Source organism: Macaca thibetana, chromosome 5, assembly GCF_024542745.1.
Source record: "Macaca thibetana thibetana isolate TM-01 chromosome 5, ASM2454274v1, whole genome shotgun sequence".
NCBI classification, from domain to species: Eukaryota; Metazoa; Chordata; class Mammalia; order Primates; family Cercopithecidae; genus Macaca; species Macaca thibetana.
The window spans coordinates 144,195,214-144,213,363 of record NC_065582.1 but is presented as its reverse complement, the minus strand read 5'-3'; the positions used below and the strand labels follow the sequence as shown (position 1 = coordinate 144,213,363).

The following is an 18,150-nucleotide window of genomic DNA, read 5'->3' as shown; positions in this document are numbered from 1 at the left end:
TAAGTTTTAAATAGCATGAGAATATCAAAGAAAAAATGAGTCGAAACAATTTTCAATCTATGATGAAACAAAGAGCCTGATGACTAATATTAAACATCTGTACAATATATTGTCCAAGAACTTTATAGCAATATTATTTGTTAATACATACCACAGAAAAGAAAAAGAAATTATATGACTAAAACAATTAGACTCCTGGGAAAGATAAGCAACTCTTAATTCTCTGAATATAGTATAATTTTATAGGCTAAAATGATGCTTATAAAGGATATTGAGAATAGTTTAAATTATATTTCAGAAAGTATATCTCAGCTGAAACTTAGGAAACGTCTATAAGGTATGGCTAATTCATAATATCATATACAAAATATTTAATTGAATAAACCCAGACAAAAAAGGTACAAAAAGCATAACTTTATTAGTAAATGTCGTTTTAAAGAAAATGATAAAAGCACATAGAATCATTTTAAAGATAATACCAAAAGCACAGATTCTGATAAATCTTTCAGAATCCCTGCTAACATTTTATCTCCCAGGAAGAGAAGGCAATTTGAGAAACTGCTACCTTGGATCTAGACCGATCAACTCCTAAGATTCAATAGTGAATGACAAAGGAGAAATCCTCAGTTTTCATGGTGATCAGAAAAGAGGAGCCTGGGCATATTTATCATATTCACGAACCTACTTTAGGTCCTAGGAAGGCAGAGTTTAAACCATTTATACATAAATATGGGGAAGATTCCTTGACAAAAAACTCAGGAAGGACTGGAGCTATGTCGTTTACAAAAATGCAGTTCTATGAATTAGGCCTTGATAACTCAAAAGAGATTTTAATTTAGGATACAGGCAATTTTATAAATTAGAAGGCAAAGGAATGTATAGCCAATAAATACCTCTCAGAAAAAAGCCCAGTTATTTGGAAAATGATTCAGTTTGTACCTTTCATCATGCTATTCCCCAAAAATAAGTCTTAGCAGCTGGATTAAAGATTTAAACATAGAAAACACGACCGTTAAAGAAACGACCCAGGTGGAAATGCAGGTAGATAATGAATTTTAAACAAAGATAATGGCAAGAAACCTGTAGATTCAAATGAGGAACAATACTTGTTAATGATTGTTAGGACTCACTTTTTAAAACTAACAAATTCCATCCCAGTTTGTGAACCTCGGGTCTTGAGTGAAGACGTTAGTAAGTAACCTAACTTTTACAAACTCCGGATTACTTTCATTGACGTTTATAAATCAAGAACTTAGGATGAAGTCACTCCTTACTAAAATCGGACACTGTTAAGGAGAACTTACCGACAGCAAATGACAGCTTTGCATGACAAAGCTAAGTCCAGGAAATACTGTCGTACTCCAAAGGTTAAGGCATATTTGAGGGTTTTCCCATCAATTATAAGAGCAAAATCATTCTCTTTCCGGAGAGCATCACCGAGGGTAGTACAGTGACGGCTGAGAGTTTCCCTTGTTCCCTGGAATATTAAACAAGCAAAAATGCCATCAACATTTACTCCCATTTGTTCTACTACGATGCCTTAAGGATATCTGGCAACTACATTTAGTTATCTTCAGTGCTTTTTATGTTTCAAGTTGCTTTCATATACTTCCAGTCATTTGATTCTCACTAGCCCCTCAGAAGCCTGGACAATTGTTATCAGAAAAAGTGAGTTACCTGATTGAAGTCACACATCTGTTCCTCGCACGGTTGGGACTAGACTATAAGTCACCCGTTCCTCAGGTGATTCTGTAGTCTTTGCTCATTATTCTAACCACAACTGTCTGAAATGCTTGTTCCCCGGTGCCGTAAAGAAATAGCACTTGAACATAAATTTATTTAGTAAGGTCATTTTTACTTTTTGCAGAAAACACTCGCCAGCAGTTTTGCCACGAGAGTACACTGAACAAAGGAGGCAGGGTCGTGTATAACCCGACGCGTCCACCCTACTGCTGTGTCCGGTTTCCATTGGCTGGAACGGGACCTCATATTCAGTATTTGTCCCGCTTGGCTAGCAACTTAGAACCTTTTAAAAGAGGCAAAGGTAAAGGAGAACAAAGGAAGGAGAAAGTAACTTGTGGAATGCTGAGAAAGGTAAAAACACTTTTAAATAAGGAAGAGGAACAGGCTATGACCTAATGCTCGCTTGGACCAGTATAAGCATGCCAGGGCAAATATTTAGGTTAAACTGTGCGAGCTAGGAACATAAAGTACATGATTTCTTTATTACGGCTAGCAGATATTTAAGAATGTTAGCCCAGGTCTTTGAATAAATTTTGCTTTTAACCGAAGTTACTATTTCTTCCTAATTAGACGGGGAGGAAAGTCTTTGAAGAGGAACCTGTACTTTTTACACGACCATGCAATCACAATACTGCAAACATATTTTCAGTAAATTATTTCGTTAAAAAATTGTGTTAATTTATGAGCTAGTCAAAGTTGCTTCTCCATGAATCAAGGGAAAAAGTTGGGGAATATATGCATCACGCAACTATGTTTTGGTCAACAGACTGCATATCCCATGGTGGTCCCACGAGACTGTGAGACCATATTTTTACTGTGCCTTTTCTATGTTTAGATATACAAATACCATTGTGTTACAGTTGCCTACAGTATTCAGTACAATAACAGGCTGTACAGGTTTGTAGCCTAGGAGCAATAGGCTATCTCGTGTAGCCTGAGTCTGAAATGGGCAATGCCATCGAGGTTTGTGCAAGTACCTTCTATGATGTTCACACAATGACAAAATTGCCTAATGTCATGTTTCTCAGAATGTATCACTTCATTAAGCAAACTGTAATTTAAATAATTTATGGGCATTCTTTCAAAAATCCTCAATGCTACTGAATTTAACTCCTAGTAACTAAGAGGAGGAAATACAGAATCTGTAAACTCTTGCCACTTTTATGAACTGGCTTTTGTAACTTTAATCATGATTTCATGATGTTGTATTTTAGTTGGGGATGGTGACCTGTGACTTGGTAATCTTGATGGATCAAAGAAAAGAACCCCTTCTATCAATGAAGAGTTCACTTTCAGGGACAATAAAAGCCTTTAGTGTCAAGGACAGCTTTGTTCACCTCAACTATACAGAAGGGATGTATTTCTCTCCCTTTGTCAAGAACTGCTTTCCCAGCTCTTCAAAGGGATAAAGTTTCAATATATTTAGTTTTTCTCCCCACATCCTATAGATTCTTCCTATAACCTAATGGAGCCAATTTTCTATTTCACAAGAACCCTACCATGGTGAAGAAACACAACACTGGCCTGGCCCAAGGAAATATAATGAATAATTCCCCTCCTATCAGATTTCTGTTCTGAGTACTAAGCCTACAGTTATTTATAAAATAAGTACAAATATATATTTATATAATAAAATATACCTACAATAAAAATACAGTACACTTACATAACAATTTTTATTATATTAATGGGATTTACAATTATTGTTCCAATTTAAGCATGTTGTTTTATATATATAGTCATTTTATAGTTATTTCACAGAGAAGCAAAGGGATAGGTCATTAACTTTTTATGTTGGGGATTTTTGAAGGTGTTTTTACATTTGTATGCAAATATGGTTCACACTATGTTCTGGAATATCAGAATCCTTTTACCAAAATAATAGAACCAAGTTGTACTATAAAGAAAGACTGCCCAACTTTCCTAATGCTGAAGCTTCACTTAACAGTTGCCCTGTTCCCCATGACACACAGTGACACAAAGGACCACTATATAACAGCATTCTTTGCAAAATTTTCTGTTCACACTTTACATCAGGGGTGGGGGGAGAGTAGCTATTTTAATTTACAAGCCTCACCCTCCTGTTTCCTGCTAGAAATTTTTGGCCCAAGAGGACTTAAAGAAGTGAAAAATGCTGGTAATAATTCCACAAGCAAAATTTACTAATGACAATCTATAATAGATTTCCCCTGGATTATCTTAACAGCAAATTCATATAGAGTAAATGAACAAATAAGTCAGTGAACTGATAAAAAATATTTAGCACATACTACACACTAGGCATAGTTCTGAGGGCTACACATAGAGATGCAACATTTAAGTTAACACTTGCTACCACCCTGAGCAGGAGGTACTACTGTTATCTCCATTCTGCAGATGAGAGTATTTCAGTTCCTTGCTTAAAAATATGTGGCTATTAAGTAGTAACATCAAAGTGAGAATTAAATTTCGGTGGTAGCCTGTCTTTCTCTATACAATCCAGCAAAAACAAAACAAAACAAAACAACAAACCAAACTTCAGACAGTACCAGGCACAGCAAGTTAGAAATGGAATGCCCACACCAGTCCCTCTGTTGCTTCCCTCGAGCCCTCATCATCTGTCTCTCATCTTGTCTTTACCGCCAACAGAGATTTCTCTTTATAAAACACATTTAAAACACAAATCTTGTCTCTTCTTGCTTTAAAAATTTTCTAGGGCTTTCTACAGCTGACACAATAAAGTCCAAACTCCTAAAAATGGCATGTAAGGCTTTCTACATTCTGAGCCTCACTTTCCTTCCCAGTGCCCTTCACAATCTTGGTTCCTTTTGTTTCCCTCTCCCTGGAATGTCCTCCTTTCCAGAGGATCATCCGCTGCCTTCAAAAACCAAGCTTACCCTGAAAACCCTCCCGGGTTCTGTCCGTGCTACCAAGTGTAACTCATTCTACTGCAGCAAAACCCTCAGAGTTTCTTGACAGGAAAGACCGCGTTTAACCTGTTTCCCAGCAACAAAGGCAGTATCTTCAATTACAGATGCTCAGGAAATACATATTTATTGAATGAGAGCACTGATAAATTCTGATTTCATCCTGTTGGCAATGCTCCATTTCCCCCTTTATTATCACTTCTGATGAGAGAAAGAAAGTGAGAGAGACACACACACAGAGAGAGGTCTTCTCTTTGCTCCCTAATTTTCTAGGGAACAAATAATCCATTACTTTAACAGACTTTCAAACAAAGGCATTGCTCACTAAAATGCCTCTGTATTTTCTTTTAAGCTATTGCCCAAGTGATTTCTGAGCTGAAAACCTGAAATGAAACCTGAGATGGACCTCAGGAGGACTTCAAATTTCTTGAAAGCTCAGCTACAAAATAAGACTGAAAGTCAAATAAACCCCAGAACTGTGAAACACCCTCATGAACCAACGTGGGGTATGCAGTCCCGAGGTCCCCACTCTCCCTCCTTTCTAAGGCATTCTCTAACACCTTAAAATTTGTTGAAAATTATCTAAATTCGTGACATCAGTATCCCTAGGTTTTGTTGGCGACTATCACAGATCTCTGGCAAATCAGAAGGTGTCAAGAGATGTGATAGAAATAACATTTCAGAAGGTGAGTCAAAAACTTCTCACTGTGAGCTCACTCGTCAGCCCACCTAGGGTGCAAGGTAACAACAACAACAAAAGCTGCAAACATTTTCTCATTTTAGTTTATAGTTTTCTTTTGTAAGCTCTGTTGTTAGCTGTGTGCTGCCAGTTACAAGTTATATTTTATCCTTATTTACTGCTGGGAGTATTTTCAAATTCTTTTATTTATGAAAGTTTATTGCTTCTCCCCTAAGTCCAGGAGCCATACTTTATGGCTGCATTGCATTGAAGCTTATCTCCTGTAGCTAAGGATAAATTTATTACTATATTAGCTGTTGTTTTGTTTTTTTTGGCTACTGAAGGGGGAAATTTTTAAATATTGAAACTTAGTGACTTGTGAAAGTGAAAATATAGTAATGAGAAGCTAAATCAGAAAAAGCATCAAAGACCACAGCCTCAATAAAATAAAAGATCTCTATTTCCTTGTTCTGCATATTTTCACTTGTGGGCTGAAAGTCCAGGAGCATCGGAGACATTGCAAGGTAAAGGCAATTTGGGGAGATGGACAGGCAAGAGGAAAGGCTGGGGTTCAGACACTCAGCCAGGCAAGGGAGGGAGTCACAGTGGAAAGTGAGATTCTCGTGCCCCTTCCTTGACCTGCACCCTGTGTGGTCATTCTGGACAACCATTCTGCTCTGCTCTTCCCATACCCACAGCACCACATAGAGCCCAGTGCTCACTGGAAGTCCTTAGCCTGAACCTCCTACCATGCTTTCTTGCCTTGCAAATTCACCATTTAGGCCACACCCAACACAACTTCTCAGTTCTGTCTTATTAACACAGAAAGGAAAAAGCCACCTCACTGCGAGGGCAGGATCTACTCCAGTTCCCTCTTCTTATGTGGCTGCTCATCACTGCTGGTCTAGACTTTTATCCATGCCTAGTGGATTCCATGTTTCCCAGAGGCTACTCCAGACCTTTTCTTCTCTCCTCAAGAATCCAAATTTGGCCCCTGTAACTTCAGCAAACATCGGCCTGTTTTACTGAGAACATTTATACATTTATAGCAGAAAGAATTCCCTCAACTTTCCTTCTTTAACCTCAAAACTTCCCTTTACCTAATCCCCTCTATTCTTGAGCTGGGGGAACACCTGCCTTCTCACCTTTGTTTCTTTCACTTCTCTTTGCATCTTAATTCTCCCCATTGGCACTATTTCTTTTTTCTTTAAGCCTACCTAAAAGGTCACAATTTTCTTATTCTAAAAATAATGAACAAATAAACCAAGACACATTCCCTTGATCCTACTTTCCCTGAGTCCTCTAGGTGACATCAATACCTCCATCTTTTGGATCCCTGAAATACTTCATTTACACTATACTTACACAAGGTAGCATGATGTCGAGTAGCTTATCTATTTATATCTCTATAATCCCTTTGGAACAGAGGTCTTTGATGAAAAGGTAATAACAGAATAATCAAATTATTAATGATTAGAGAATATCTTATAGGAAGTTAGAGTGGTTTTCTTGTGTGACCATTTTAAGGATTGTTTTCTGCTGCCTGTGAAACTCCTGTATAATCTTAAATATGCTGATTCATAACAAAGAAAACACTAATGTGCTTATCTCATAAAGAAAATGAAAAAGAGGTAGTTATGATCTAGCATCTATTTCAGCCTCAAATATTTTAAATTGTCTAATGAATGTAATACAGTGTATATTTAGATCAGCTACTTAGTCATCAACCTTGGTTGTAAAACAGTGGGCCAAGGAGAGATAATATTTATTTGGTTTATAAGGAACATGTTTGGGAAAGATGGTCGAATAGGAACAGCCCCAGCCTCCAGCTCCCAGAATGAGCGATACAGAAAACAGGTGATTTCTGCATTTCCAACTAAGCCTCCGCTGCTGATACCCAAGCAAGCAGGGTCTGCAGTGGACCTCAAGCAAACTCCAACAGACCTGCAGCGGAGGGTCCTGACTGTTAGAAGGAAAACTAACAAACAGAAAGGACATCCACACCAAAACCCCATCTGTATGTCAGCACCATCAAAGACCAAAGGTAGATAAAACCACAAAGATGGAGAAAAAGCAGTGCAGAAAAGTTGAAAATTCAAAAAATCAGAGCGCCTCTCCCCCTCCAAAGGAACGCAGCTCCTCGCCAGCAATGGGACAAAGCTGAACGGAGAATGACTTTGATGAGTTGAGAGAAGAAAGTTTCAGTAGATCAAACTTCTCAGAGCTAAAGGAGGAACTACGAAGCCAGCGCAAAGAAACTAAAAACCTTGAAAAAAGATTTGATGAATGGATAACTAGAATAACCAATGCAGAGAAGTCCATAAACAACCCGATAGAGATGAAAACCACGACACGAGAACTACGTGACACATGCACAAGCTTCAGTAACCGACTTGATCAACAGGAAGAAAGAGCATCAGTGATTGAAGATCAAACGAATGAAATGAAGCAAGAAGAGAAGTTTAGAGAAAAAAGAGTAAAAAGATATGAACAAAGCCTCCAAGAAATATGGGATTATGTGAAAAGACCAAATCTATGTCTGATTGGTGTACCTGAAAGTGACGAGAATGGAACCAAGTTGGAAAACACTCTGCAGGATATTATCCAGAAGAACTTCCCCAACCTAGCAAGGCAGGCCAACATTCAAATTCAGGAAATACAGAGAATACACAAAGATACTCCTCAAGAAGAGCAACTCCAAGACACATAATTATCAGATTCACCAAAGTTGAAATGAAGGAAAAAATGTTAAGGGCAGCCAGAGAGAAAGGTCGGGCTACCCACAAAAGGAAGCCAATCAGACTAACAGTGTATCTCTCCGCAGAAACTCTCCAAGCCAGAAGAGAGTGGGGGGCCAATATTCAACATTCGTAAAGAAAAGAATTTTAAACCCAGAATTTCATATCCAGCCAAACTGAGTTTCATAAGTGAAGGAGAAATAAAATCCTTTACAGATAAGCAAATGCTGAGAGATTTTGTCACCACCAGGCCTGCCTTACAAGAGCTCCTGAAGGAAGCACTAAACATGGAAAGGAACAACCAGTACCAGCCATTGCAAAAACATGCCAAAATGTAAAGACCATCGAGGCTAGGAAGAAACTGCATCAACTAACGAGCAAAATAACCAGCTAACATCATAATGACAGGATCAAGTTCACACATAATAATATTAACCTTAAATGTAAATGGGCTAAATGCTCCAATTAAAAGACACAGACTGACAAATTGGATAAAGAGTCAAGACCCATCAGTTTGCTGTATTCAGGAGACCCATCTCACGTGCAGAGACACACATAGGCTCAAAATAAAGGGATGGAGGAAGATCTACCAAGCAAATGGAAAACAAAAAAAGGCAGGGGTTGCAATCCTAGTCTCTGATAAAACAGACTTTAAACCAACAAAGATGAAAAGAGACAAAGAAGGCCATTACATAATGGTAAAGGGATCAATTCAACAAGAAGAGCTAACTATCCTAAATATATATGCACCCAATACAGGAGCACCCAGATTCACAAAGCAAGTCCTTAGAGACTTACAAAGACACTTAGACTCCCACACAATAATAATGGGAGACTTTAACACCCCCACTGTCAACATTAGACAGATCTACGAGACAGAAAATTAACAAGGATATCCAGGAATTGAACTCAACTCTGCACCAAGCAGATCTAATAGACATCTACAGAACTCTCCAAATCAACAGAATATACATTCTTCTCAGCACCACATCACACTTACTCAAAAACTGACCACATAGTTGGACGTAAAGCACTCCTCAGCAAAAGTAAAAGAACAGAAATTATAACAAACTGTCTCTCAGACCACAGTGCAATCAAACTAGAACTCAGGACTAAGAAACTCAATCAAAATTGCTCAACTACATGGAAACTGAACAACCTGCTCTTGAATGACTACTGGGTACATAATGAAATGAAGGCAGAAATAAAGATGCTCTTTGAAACCAATGAGAACAAAGACACTACACACCAGAATCTCTAGGGACACATTTAAAGCAGTGTGTAGAGGGAAATTTATAGCACTAAATGCTCACAAGAGAAAGCAGGAAAGATCTAAAATTGACACCCTAACATCACAATTAAAAGAAATAGAGAAGCAAGAGCAAACACATTCAAAAGCTAGCAGAAGGCAAGAAATAACTAAGATCAGAGCAGAACTGAAGGAGATTGAGACACAAAAAACCCTTCAAAAAATCAATGAATCCAGAAGCTAGTTTTTTGAAAAGATCAACAAAACTGATAGGCCGTTAGCAAGACGAAGAAGAGAGAAGAATCAGATAGATGCAATAAAAAATGATAAAGGGGATATCACCACCAACCCCACAGAAACACAAACTACCATCAGAGAATACTATAAACACCTCTATGCAAATAAACTAGAAAACCTAGAAGAAATGGATAAAATCCTGGACACATACACTCTCCCAAGACTAAACCAGGAAGAAGCTGAATCCCTGAATAGACCAATAGCAGGCTCTGAAACTGAGGCAATAATTAATAGCCTACCAATCGAAAAAATGTCCAGGACCAGACAGATTCACAGACAAATTCTACCAGAGGTACAAAGAGGAGCTGGTACCATTCCTTCTGAAACCACTCCAATCAACAGAAAAAGGGGGAATCTTCCCTAACTCATTTTATGAGGCCAACATCATCCTGATACCAAAGTTGGTAGAAAGACAACAAAAAAAGATAATTTTAGACCAATATCCCTGATGAACATCAATGCAAAAATCCTCAATAAAATACTGGCAAACTGAATCCAGCAGCACATCAAAAAGCTTATCCACCACGATCAAGTGGGCTTCATCCCTGGGATGCAAGGCTGGTTCACCATATGCTAATCAATAAACATAATCCAGCATATAAACAGAACCAAAGACAAAAACCACATGATTATCTCAACATATGCAGAAAAGGCCTTTGACAAAATTCAACAGCCGTTCATGCTAAAAAACTCTCAATAAACTCGGTATTGATGGAATGTATCTCAAAATAATGAGCTATTTATGACAAATCCACAGCCAATATCATACTGAACGGGCAAAAACTGGAAGCATTCCCCTTGAAAAGTGGCACAAGACAGGGATGCCCTCTCTCAGCACTTCTATTCAATATAGTGTTGGAAGTTCTGACCAGGGCAATCAGGCAAGAGAAAGAAATCAAGGGTATTCAGTTAGGAAAAGAAGAAGTCAAATTGTCCCTGTTTGCAGATGACATGATTGTATATTTAGAAAACCCCATTGTCTCAGCCCAAAATCTCCTTAAGCTGATAAGCAACTTCAGCAAAGTCTCAGGATACAAAATCAATGTGCAAAAATCACAAGCATTCTTATACATCAATAACAGACAGAGGAGCCAAATCATGAATGAACTCCCATTCACAATAGCTTCAAAGAGAATAAAATACCTAGGAATCCAATTTAGAAGGGATGTGAAGGTCCTCTTCAAGAAGAACTACAAACCACTGCTCAGTAAAATGAAAGAGGACACAAACAAATGGAAGAACATCATGGATAGGAACAATCTATATTGTGAAAATGCCCATACTGCCCAAGGTAATTTATAGATTCAATGCCATCCCCATTAAGCTACCAATGACTTTCTTCACAGAATTCGAAAAAACTACTTTAAAGTTCATATGGAACCAAAAAAGAGTCCACATTGCCAAGACAATCCTAAGCCAAAAGAACAAAGCTGGAGGCATCACGCTACCTGACTTCAAACTATACTACAAGGCTACAGTAACCAAAACAGCATGGTACTGGGACCAAAACAGAGATATAGACCAATGGAACAGAACAGAGCCCTCAGAAATAATACCACACATCTACAACCATCCGATCTTTGACAAACCTGACAAACACAAGAAATGGGGAAAGGATTCCCTATTTAATAAATGGTGCTGGGAAAATTGGCTAGCCATAAGTAGAAAGCTGAAACTGGATCCCTTCCTTACTCTTCATATAAAAATTAATTCAAGATGGATTAGAGACTTAAATATTAGACCTAAATCCATAAAAGCTCTACAAGAAAACCTGGGTAATACCATTCAGGACATAGGCCTGGGCAAGGACTTCATGTCTAAAACACCAAAAGCAATGGCAACAAAAGCCAAAATTGACAAATGGGATCTAATTAAACTAAAGAGCTTCTGCACAGCAAAAGAAACTACCGTCAGAGTGAACAGGCAACCTGCAGAATCGGAGAAAATTTTTGGAATCTACTCATCTGACAAAGGGCTAATATCCAGATTCTACAAAGAACTCAAACAAATTTACAATAGAAAAACAAACAACCCCATCAAAAAGTGGGCAAAGGATATGAACAGACACTTCTCAAAAGAAGACATTTATGCAGCCAACAGACACATGAAAAAATGCTCATCATCACTAGCCATCAGAGAAATGCAAATCAAAACCACAATGAGATAGCATCTCATACCAGTTAGAATGGCAAGCATTAAAAAGTCAGAAAACAACAGGTGCTGGAGAGGATGTGGAGAAATAGGAACACTTACACTGCTGATGTGACTGTAAACTAGTTCAACCATTGTGGAGGACACTGTGGCAATTCCTCAAGGATCTAGAACTAGAAACACCATTTGACCCAGCCATCCCATTACTGGGTATATACCCAAAGGATTATAAATCATGCTATAAAGACGTGCATGCCATAAAGACGCGTGCACACATATGTTTACTGTGGCACTATTCACAACAGCAAAGATTTGGAACCAACCTAGATGTCCATCAAAGACAGACTGGATGAAGAAAATGTGGCACATATACACCATGGAATACTATGCAGCCATAAAAAAGGATGAGTTAATGTCCTTTGTAGGGACATGGATGCAGCTGGAAACCATCATTCTCAGCAAACTATCGCAAGAACAGCAAACCAAACACCACATGTTCTCACTCATAGGTGGGAACTGAACAATGAGATCACTTGGACCCAGGAAGGGGAGCATCACACACTGGGGCCTGTTGTGGGGTGGGGGAAGCGGGGAGGGATAGCATTAGGAGATATACCTAATGTAAATGAGTTAATGGGTGCAGCACACCAACATGGCACATGTATACATATGTAACAAACCTGCACGTTGTGCACATGTACCCTAGAACATAAAGTATATATATATATATAAAAGAAACATGCCTGTGAAATAAAAGTAAAAATAAAGAAACATGCTTGTCAGACAATGAGGCCAAGTAGAATTCCTCACATTGAATCATTAAGGTATAACCTGGCCAAACAGGTAATATGTTCATATAATACACTCCAATAAAATAATGTAACAGCAATCTTTAAGAAATCAGAGACTAGCAGCTTTATGGCAATCTTTTTCATTACTTTTTCATGACCTATATTGAGGAAACCCTTGATAAAAATCACAGAGGGTGCACTAGACAATGAAATCTGACAGTTTTATGGTGAAATAAAAGCCCTGATTTGTTTGGAAAGTATCATAGCATGCAAGTTGTCATTTTCATTTTGGCAAAACTCTGCTTGGAACAGGCTAAAGAACCCACAGGCCAGATATGCAAAGAACATATGAGGCCACCTAAGAACTGTGTTTTTGATGGCCCCAAAAGTAATGCTGCAGAAAGCACCTGCATAAAAATGGTCCTTTTCAGTTTTCTAGCCCTTTCCCCCTGGATTCCTTTCAGAGGTTTACAGGAAAGACAGTATTACTTAGGAACAAATCCAAGGAACACCCTAGGAGAGAATGTGGAAACATCCCTAAGGAAAGGAAAAGCAAAGCCTCTAGCATTTGACTCGATGACTGGTTAGCCAGGGGTTCAGAGAGCAGAGACGAGGTGAAGATTATGGGTAAATAGTCCAACATGAAGCAGCTAATGGGAGTGGCTTCCAGATCTTGCTCTGAGGCTGCAATTACTTATTTGTGGCTTCAGTAACTAACAAGTGATCTCTCATATATGTCCCAGAGGGTCTACCAGCAAGGCTAACCCCAAACAAAAAAGTTAAAGGAAAAAAGCCTGTCTATACTTATTTAAAGTATACTTTGGCATTTAGGTCCAAACACAAACAAGTATCCAGCATCTATACTCATTCTAGGAATCTGTTAAATGTGTGCAGGTCAAATGATAAACTTATGTTACAAGGAGGATTCTATTCCCAGAAAGGAAAAAAAAAAGTCAAAATTTTGCATTATACTTTGAGTTTCAGACATATCATTTAATAATGTATTTCTATTATGGAATGAGGGTCTATATCCCACCAAAATTCGTATGTTGAAATCCTAACTCCTGTTTTGATGGCATTAGGAGGTAGGGTCTTTGGGAGGTGACTAGGCCACGAGGGTGGAGACCTCATGAATGGGATTAGGGTCCTTAAAGCACTTCTGGAGAGCTCCCTTCTTCTTCCATCATGCAAAGAGACACAAGAAGACACTGTCTACAAACCAGGAAGAAGGCTCTCAAGAGACACCAAATCTGCTGCCACCTTGATCTTGAATTCCCTGATCTCCAGGAATGTGGGAAACACACTTGGTGTTTAAGCCCCACAGTCTACGGTGCTTTTGTTAGCCTGAATGAACTAAGACAATTTTGTTATTCTTAGATTTGTTATTTTTCTTCATGAGCTCACCACCAGTTAAGCAAATGAGCATATGATCGGAACTAACAACAAATCACTTTTGGAAGATATACACCTTTCACCTTTGTCAGGATGAACATAAGGTCAGGAAGCCTGTGCTTCCCTTTATAATATCAGCAACACAAGTTTCTGTTTTCACTTCCCTTCCTTAGAGAGGAAAAAATGCAACAGAATGTTATAACACCTGCAGCAATCTTGCTGAACAAAGATGGTGACTCTACTGAAACAAGGTAACTGTCTGGAGGTAGAGCCACTGTGACACAACTCTTCAGAGCTGGTCAGCAGACACATGCAAATTACCAAAGTGTAGAGAAAGCAGTGGTCTGCCGATATTGTACAAACATGCAGCCATAAAAAAGTGAGATGTGAGAAAGTCCAGGCTGGCCCGGAGAGTGCATACAATGGTGCTGGACACTGGTAATATTTGAAATAAAATGACGTCACGCTGTAAAGAACTACGTTCCAGAAGTCAAAACATACCCTATGGCTCAGAACTCCAGGTTTTCCTCAACTTCCGGTGGATGTCGAGTATGGTAAAGATAAGCTAATCAAACATTTTTCACCTTCTTGGAAAAGGGAAAATTAAATGTTACTTTGAAACAATTCCCTAATGAATGATGAAAGTTAAACAACAAATAAGAAATATTTCAACCACTTACTTAAGACAGCAAGAACTCCAAAACTCTTTTGGATCTTGGGTAGCTACGTGGGCTCAGAGTTCTAGAAAGGATTATACCACACATATCAAAAAGTATTATGGGTAAATTCATTTCATGGCCTATCATAAACTCTTCGCCAGACATATCTATGTATTTCAATGTACCTCGTCATGATTTTATGTAATTTTTTTGGTTTGACTGATTCTAGAAGGCAACTGTGTGGTATCTGAAAGGCTTCCTCCGAATCCTTGCTCTGCCGCATACTGGCTGTCTTTCCTCAGGCAGGTGACTTAACTTCTCTGAATCACATTTTTCTCATTTATAAGACTGGGTTACTATCTATTTTGTAGAGTGATTATAGTGATAAGATGTGCTAACTCCTTTATTTGTGAATAAAGTGCCCTGTCCAGTGCCTGGCATGAAGTGACATCCAGGAAAGGCTAGTTTTGCTGTTCCTCTGGTATCAGGTCTAACAGAGGTACTAACACGAAACGGGTCAGGCGTGGTGGCTCCCACCTGTAAGCCCAAAACTTTGGGAGGCTAAGGAGGGCAGATCACCTGAGGTCAGGAGTTTGAGACCAGCCTGGTCAACATGGTGAAACCCTGTCTCTATTAAAACAAAAAAATTAGCTGGGTGTGATAGCACATGTCTGTAATCCCAGCTACTCAGGAGGGTGAGGCAGGAGAATTTCTTGAACCCAGGAAGCAGAGGTTGCAGTGAGCCGAGATCATGCCACCACCCACCCCCCCCAAAAAAAAAAAAACAGAGGCCAGGCTTGGTGACTCATGTCTATAATTCCAGCACTTTGGGAGGCCAAGGCAGGTGGATCATCTGAGGTCAGGAGTTCGATACCAGCCTGGCCAACATGATGAAACTCTGTCTCTACTAAAAACACAAAAATTAACTGGGTGTGACAGGCACCTGTAATCCCAGCTACTTGGGAGGCTGAGGCAGGAGAATCGCTTAAAACTGGGAGGTGATGGTTGCAGTGAGCTGAGATCACACCACTGCACTCCAGCCTGGGCCACAGAGTGAGACTCCATCTCATATTGCTGGGATAATTTTAAGTTTTCTTATGAAATCTCCCAATGGCAATTTTATTTCAATTTACCTTTTCACTGCCAACATTCAGTACTATCAGTGACTTCTGGAAACCTGTCTTCTCAAATCTAGGAAAGATGGCATTATCTAGTCTCATGTGACATATAGTTCTTGGTACATTGTAGGAGGATAAATATTTATATGACTAACCACTGATTTTCTTTATCTCTTAATTTCTGTCTCCAACCTGATATAATTCTTAACTGAAAATAACTGGAAAGCTATAAACTGATGGGCATTTCTCTTTTATTATCTGTATAGTTCTGCATAGGTGACCACATTGATGTATGTATTTGGTTTAAAATAATTAATTATAAAGATGACACCCAGGGCTTGTTTTGCTGACATGTTCTTCAGACATAACACCATCAAGTTAATTCTTAGGTTTTGTTTTTAAAGCAGAGAAATAAAAGTTTACTGGGAGTAAAAAACAAAACCACCACCAGCACCTTACTTTAGTTCGCTAAGGATCTACCTTTTAAAATCTACTATAGATTAATTTAAAATGTCAAATAAGAGGATATACATAATAATCTTAAACTAACACATATTTTATTAGCTGTTTTGGCGGTTTGTGGCCCTACCTCATCATCATTTAAGACATGAGGTATTTACAAATTTATGGTCAAATAATGTTTCATTCTGTCTCTACTCTTACACTCTCCAAATGTTCACACTTTAAAATTATGAATTAACGGAACATTCTAGGAACATTCTTAATAATACATTATGACCATATCAAGTATGGACAATGTTAGCACGTTCTTAAAGAGTGAGTTATGGCTCCCATAATAACACATGGATAAACCATTGGGTATTACTTGCTTTTCTACAATGTGTTATTGATTCAGTGGAACACTGGGCATTCCATATACTCGTACGCAACACATATATCAATACTCCTCCAGCTACTGCAGGCGGTAGTAAAAGAACATATGCCAGAGAGTAGGGAGAAACTACATTTATGTACAACTGGCCCATTTAGTATTCATCCCAGTCAGGATCACTAGCTCTCTTTGACGTAGTTCCCCCACAACCCTTGACACATTATAAAATTAAAATTTATTTTAAAAAATTCTATTTATTAGGTTTTTTTTTGATGTAGTTTTTGATCAAAAAGCTTTGGTGTTTCCAAACTCCTAGCCTGTACTAGAACATAATGTTGAAAAACATATGTGTATAGAATCAAACCAATATAAAGTAATTTTTCCAAAATGGGTAAGGCAGACAGGTGAAGTCATTAAAAACACATGGTCAAAGAGGTCCTCCAAACAACTTAGTGGAAGGCGGCCAAACGAACGCATTTAATCAATATATATTGCTAAAGATAATGGGGAGAGGAAAAGAGAAAAAAATTCCATGCTTTGCTGATACACAAATATAGGTTTCCCAGGACAGGGGTAGGTATGAAATACTGTAATTGAGGAAGTGGTCCAATTTCCCAGAAGGGCCATGCCATCTGAAAAAGGTCAAGGGTCACAAAATGGAGGCAGGTAAGAAGTGGAAGTTGTAGTGCTGGGTAAATTGCTCTTGGCTCCTCAACAGAGGTTTGAGATTTGAGATTATGATAGGTTCCATCAGGCAAATAACTGCTTGCGAGGCATCTAGTCTCACTTAGGGTACAATGCAGAGAGGCGCAGCAAAGTGCTGAATCTGTGTCCAGTCTGTGTTTCAGCACGGGGGTGGGGACATGTAGCAAAGACAGACAAATCCAGGGAAAGGAAGGAAGAGTGGGATAAGGGATATAATTATATAATTTAAAGAGTTTTGCGGATAAAGGCTTTTACCAAAGCCCCCATGGTTATTATTTTAAACCACCACTGAAAGCCTCCTAAACACTGATTTTGACTTCGGTATTAAATATTCTCCAGTGGCAGCAGTGAATGCAGAAGGAAGCATGCTAGGAGGAACTGGGTCGGCAGACATCCAGTCTCTCTCACTGCCTTCAATTCAGCCAGGAAGAGACTGCTCAGAATATACAACCGGCTTTCTCAAAATAAGCAAATTACAAATCAGTGGTTTGGAGAAGGTAACAACTAGGGCCTGTGAGAAATTGTTACCCAGAACCACAGAGACAGCTAATGTTGGGCCCATTTTCTAAATGATTTAAATTAATTAATGTAAGAAAATGGAAGAATCATTATCTGCCATATTTTCATAGTGCAAATCCCAAAGGCGCACAATTTCCATTATTTTATATAGACATATATACACACACATATATGCACACATATTTATATACCCACACACATATATATGCACATATGCCCCCACACACATATACATACATATATACACACAAAGAGTCAATAATATCTTATGTACAATTGTATTAGTGAAATTAAATATGAGGTCTTTTCAGAATTCCATAATCACAAGATTTGGGCATTGTCATATTCCAGAAGAGCCTCCCTGTTTCAGG

At 38.5% G+C, this 18,150-nt stretch overlaps 1 protein-coding gene across 4 annotated transcripts in view; it reads right to left on the bottom strand.

Annotated features, from left to right (window-relative positions):
* Positions 1–18,150, bottom strand: part of ATP8A1 (ATPase phospholipid transporting 8A1) — a 266,458-nt gene that overhangs the window by 76,325 nt on the left and 171,983 nt on the right. For all 4 annotated transcript variants that reach the window (XM_050791502.1, XM_050791504.1, XM_050791503.1 and 1 more), the window contains one exon: positions 1,305–1,477. In XM_050791502.1, coding sequence (XP_050647459.1) covers positions 1,305–1,477 — 173 coding nt within the window. The remainder of the gene's footprint in view (positions 1–1,304; positions 1,478–18,150) is intronic.